Source organism: Pinus tabuliformis, chromosome 2_2, assembly GCF_031772625.1.
Source record: "Pinus tabuliformis cultivar Carrire ecotype Pingquan chromosome 2_2, CPIR1, whole genome shotgun sequence".
Classification (NCBI taxonomy): domain Eukaryota; kingdom Viridiplantae; phylum Streptophyta; class Pinopsida; order Pinales; family Pinaceae; genus Pinus; species Pinus tabuliformis.
Window position 1 is genome coordinate 573,298,222 of NC_142300.1, and position 4,259 is coordinate 573,302,480.

The 4,259-nt window shown below is 37.7% G+C and overlaps 1 protein-coding gene across 1 annotated transcript; it reads right to left on the reverse strand.

Moving 5' to 3' along the window:
• Positions 1-1,233: 1,233 nt before the first annotated feature.
• Positions 1,234-3,847, reverse strand: LOC149193962 (uncharacterized). The gene has a single exon (XM_089407097.1). It carries the CDS (start codon positions 3,790-3,792, stop codon positions 1,234-1,236), a length of 2,559 nt encoding a protein of 852 aa, XP_089263223.1. The 5' UTR covers positions 3,793-3,847.
• Positions 3,848-4,259: the final 412 nt, after the last annotated feature.

Consider the following 4,259-nt stretch of genomic DNA (forward strand, 5'->3'; position numbering starts at 1 on the left):
GATTACCTCCATCTTCCTTTAAAACAAAATCATGGGGCCGAAAAGAAGCATTTCCACCCATATACGGCCGATCATGGAATAAACCATGTTGCCTGTGAATCTGTGAGGAATAAGTAACAGTGGCTGCAGGGACAGTAGTTAATGCAAGGCTCATAAATCACATAATCATCGTCATCGCCATAGTACCTTTCTCCATTTCTCTCTTTCCCAATCCTAACGGTTTCAATGGGTTGCCTGTGAGATCCCTTGTGTGCAAACACACACATAAATATTGCAGTTCTCATATCGAGTCGCTAGAGGTGCCCAATCAGTTGAAAAATCTAAATGTAAAATATGGGCTGGTCTCAGGTGTAACGCAAAATAGTGTAAGAAGATGAATACAGACTAAGTAGGATTGACAGTGAACTACAGAACTTAAGTACCTAAAATTAGAAGATAGTTAGCGGAAATGACACAATTATCACTATTTTTTTTAAGAAGCGTTGTATGCTGGAAAAACAGACGGTAAACAAAATCCATGACATATGTATTTTTATATTTTTATATTAATATAAAAATATTTTTTTCATAAAAAATAATAAGTTAACTTTTAATATCAAAATAAGAATTCAGACTTGAAAACCTTTAATTTCATCCCTACTATTATACTAGAAATATATACACATTATTAAATCTATATATTTCATAATTTTTTTCAAAAATAAATATTCCACATGACCTATTTTTAAATAAACTAAATTTGATTTTATCTTTTTTTATATTTTTAATATAAATGATAAAAAAGAAATTCCACCTAAATTTGATTTTATCCTTTTTTATATTTTTAATATAAATGATAAAAAAGAAATTCCACATTATTAAAGTCTAAATCATCCGTAATATTTTATATTTTAAAAATACTATTCTAACCTACCCTAAACAAAACATATTTATATACCAAAAAAACAAGACAGCAGTAAAGTCGAAAATATATTTATATTTATAAGAGCCAGCTATATTCTTTACAACATCCATACAGGGCAACTTTTCATTTAACTTACGTGTTTAACTAATTTGACTTATCAACGGATTTAGTTTCGTGAATATTTACATGGTTACGAAAAGGTCCGTTACAAACGGTTACGAATGTAATGAATTATAATTTCAAACAGCTATAAAATTGGTATGGTGTGCAACCTGTTGAATATATAAAAGTAATGAATCATTTATATCATATAGTGAATCATTTACACATTATTTTGGGAATCTATACACTCCATAAAATGGTTGTAGTTTTGGAGGTATGATCCAATTTCTAGTTTTTTTACATAACATTATTATGCCTACAAGCACCCCAAATCCAATCCCTGTGCCCAACCCCACTGCAATCAATGATACATGTTTATTGACATGACTGAACCATGTCTCACTAACACCTTTCATTGTGCTTTTTTGAGGTTGTTTTTCTTTTTCCTTGCATGCTGGTAAAGGAAAACCACATAAACAATCGTTACTTTGAAATGAAGTAGAATTGAAAGTGTCAAATTGTGTTCCTTTCGGGATCCTCCCACAAAGTTTGTTGGATGAAATATCCAAAGATGCAAGCATAGTTAAATTAGAGAGCTCTTGAGGGATCTTGCCACTCAAATCATTATTGGCCAAGTCCAATTGTTCCAAAGTAGATATTTCACCAAGAGATGCAGGTATTTTCCCTTCTAGCCGGTTCCTTGATAAATTTAACAACCGTAGGCTACTAAGATTTCCTATGCTTGGAGGTATTTCTCCCACAAGATTATTGTTGGACAAGTCCAATTTTGTGTTTGTGGACAACACATATGTTAGAGTGTACTCAAATCTCTTGATGACGACATATAGATCCCCATAGAGTTTATTACCACTGAGTTTGGAAGACCCGACAATTTTGAATCCTTGGAGTCTTTGAAGATTGGATGGTATCCTTCCACTAATTCTGTTGTTGGATAAATCCAACACTTGCAATTGGGTCAGACTTGTGATGTTTGAAGGAATATCCCCATGAAGTTTATTATAACTGACACTTAAAACTCTCAAGTCATGAAAGGATGCAAAGTACCCAGGTAGTTGACCTGTGAATTCATTTCTACTTAAATCTAGTAGTTGAAGTTGGGTGCATTGAGCCAAAGAATTAGGGAGAGTTTGAAAGAAGTTATTAGAATGAACTGAAAGAATCTCCAAAGAAACAGGAAATCTTATGTCTAGATTTCCACTCAGTTTGTTCTCAGACAACACTAAATTCTTCAAGGACTTGCAGTTGCTTAGAGATGCAGGGATCCTTCCATTCAACTTGTTTTTGGATAAGTCTAACACTTCTAGTCCCACACATTGGCCAATACTTTCAGGAATGTTGCCGGAAATATTATTTGAAAATAAGTAGAAGCTTCTAAGAGAGTGAAGCTTTCCTATACTAGTTGGAATTGTATTTGTAAAATTGTTTCTATCTAAATAAAGCTGTTCAAGCTTCGTCAAATTGGCAATTCCTTCGGGTATTTTTCCACTCAACTTGTTTGTGCCAAGATTTAGGTAGGTCAACTCACTCAATTGTGTAATGACTTTAGGTATACCACCAGTCAAGCTATTGGCACCAAGACCGAGGTAAGTAATCTTTGTCAAATTACCAATGGATTCAGGAATTGGCCCAATAAAATTGTTACGACTAATAGAGAATATTTGGAGAGAGGTGCAGTTGCTCAAAGCGGGAGGGATGTGACCGGTGAGTGAGTTGTTATACAAGTCAAGATATGATAGACTTTTCAACAAACCCAAAGCGGGAGGGATTGGACCCGTGAGATTGTTATCACTAATAGACAATTCTTGGAGAGAGGTGCAGTTGCTCAAAGCGGGAGGGACGTGACCGGTGAGTGAGTTGTCATCCAAGTAAAGATATGATAGACTTTTCAACAAACCCAAAGTGGGAGGGATGTGACCGGTGAGTGAGTTGCCATCCAAGCAAAGATATGATAGACTTTTCATCAAACCCAAAAAGAAAGGGATTGGACCCGTGAGATTGTTGTCTGAAAGAGACAACCCTCGGAGAGAAGTGCAGTTGCCAAGAGAAGTTGGAATACTTCCACTGAGGCTATTATCGGCCAAGCGAACATGTTCCAACCTGAGTAGTTGACCGAATTCTGTTGGTATAGTCCCTGTCAAGCTGTTTGCTGAAAGTCGGATCCATTGAAGCCGTGTACAATTACACAGTGCCTTTGGAATAGAACCGTGGAGCAAATTAAAGCTGAGGTCCAGCAATCCCAGCGCCTTTAGCTGCCCAAACTCCGGTGGAACTATTCCTGTCAAATTATTCTGGGAAAGATTCAGAATTCTTAATAAAGAGAGATTGCCGAGAGAGGGTGATATCCTACCTTGCAATCCTAATCCAGGCAGTATTATGGCAGTTACTCGTTTTGTGCGCCTTCGGCAGAAAATGCCATTCCAGGAGCACACGTTATGGGAGTTTTCTGCCGTCCAGTTGAGCAGCGATGCATCCGGATCCGATGTGAGCGCCTTTCTGAAAGACAAAAGAGCCTCTAAGTCCCTTTGATCGCCAGTATCCATGGATGAAGATCTGAATTCAGACTGCTCCAGATTGCCTTCGTCTTCCTTTAAAACAAAATCATGGGGCCGAAAAGAAGCACTTCCACCCATATACGGCTGATCATGGAATAAACCATGTTGCCTGTGAATATGTGAGGAATAAGTAAGAGTCGCTGCAGGGACAGTAGTTAATGCGAGGCTCACAAAGCACATAAGCATCGTCATCGCCATAGTACCTTTCTCCATTTCTCTCTTTCCCAATCCTAACGACTTGAATGGGTTGCCTGTGAGTTACCTTGTGTGCCAGTGCAATCACACATATAAATATTGCAGTTCTCACATCGAGCCGTTGAAGGTGTCAGATGAGTTGCAAAATCTAAATGCAAAGTATGGACTGGTCCCAGGTGTAACGCAACTTGCGGAAAGTGACGGAAAGCTAAAGCGCAGACACTCTTTCTTTGTTTTTTAAATGTAGTCGAACATACGAAACCGAAATTTCCGGACTGGGCTCAGGTGTAACGCAACTTGCGGAAAGTGACGGAAAGCTAAAGCGCAAACACTCTTTCTTTGTTTTTTAAATGCCGTCGAACATACGAAACCGAACTTTCCTCGTTGTAACTGCTGCACGACACGTTTCGCAGCTAACAATTGTCATCCACTAAATCCTCGGCGGCGTTACGGCTCTTCAAAGAAATTTCCGCACCATTAGAAAA

What these genes read in the sequence shown, in the direction of transcription:
- LOC149193962 (XM_089407097.1), bottom strand. Translation starts at nt 3,792, where the DNA reads ATGGAGAAAGGTACTATGGCGATGACGATGCTTATGTGCTTTGTGAGC.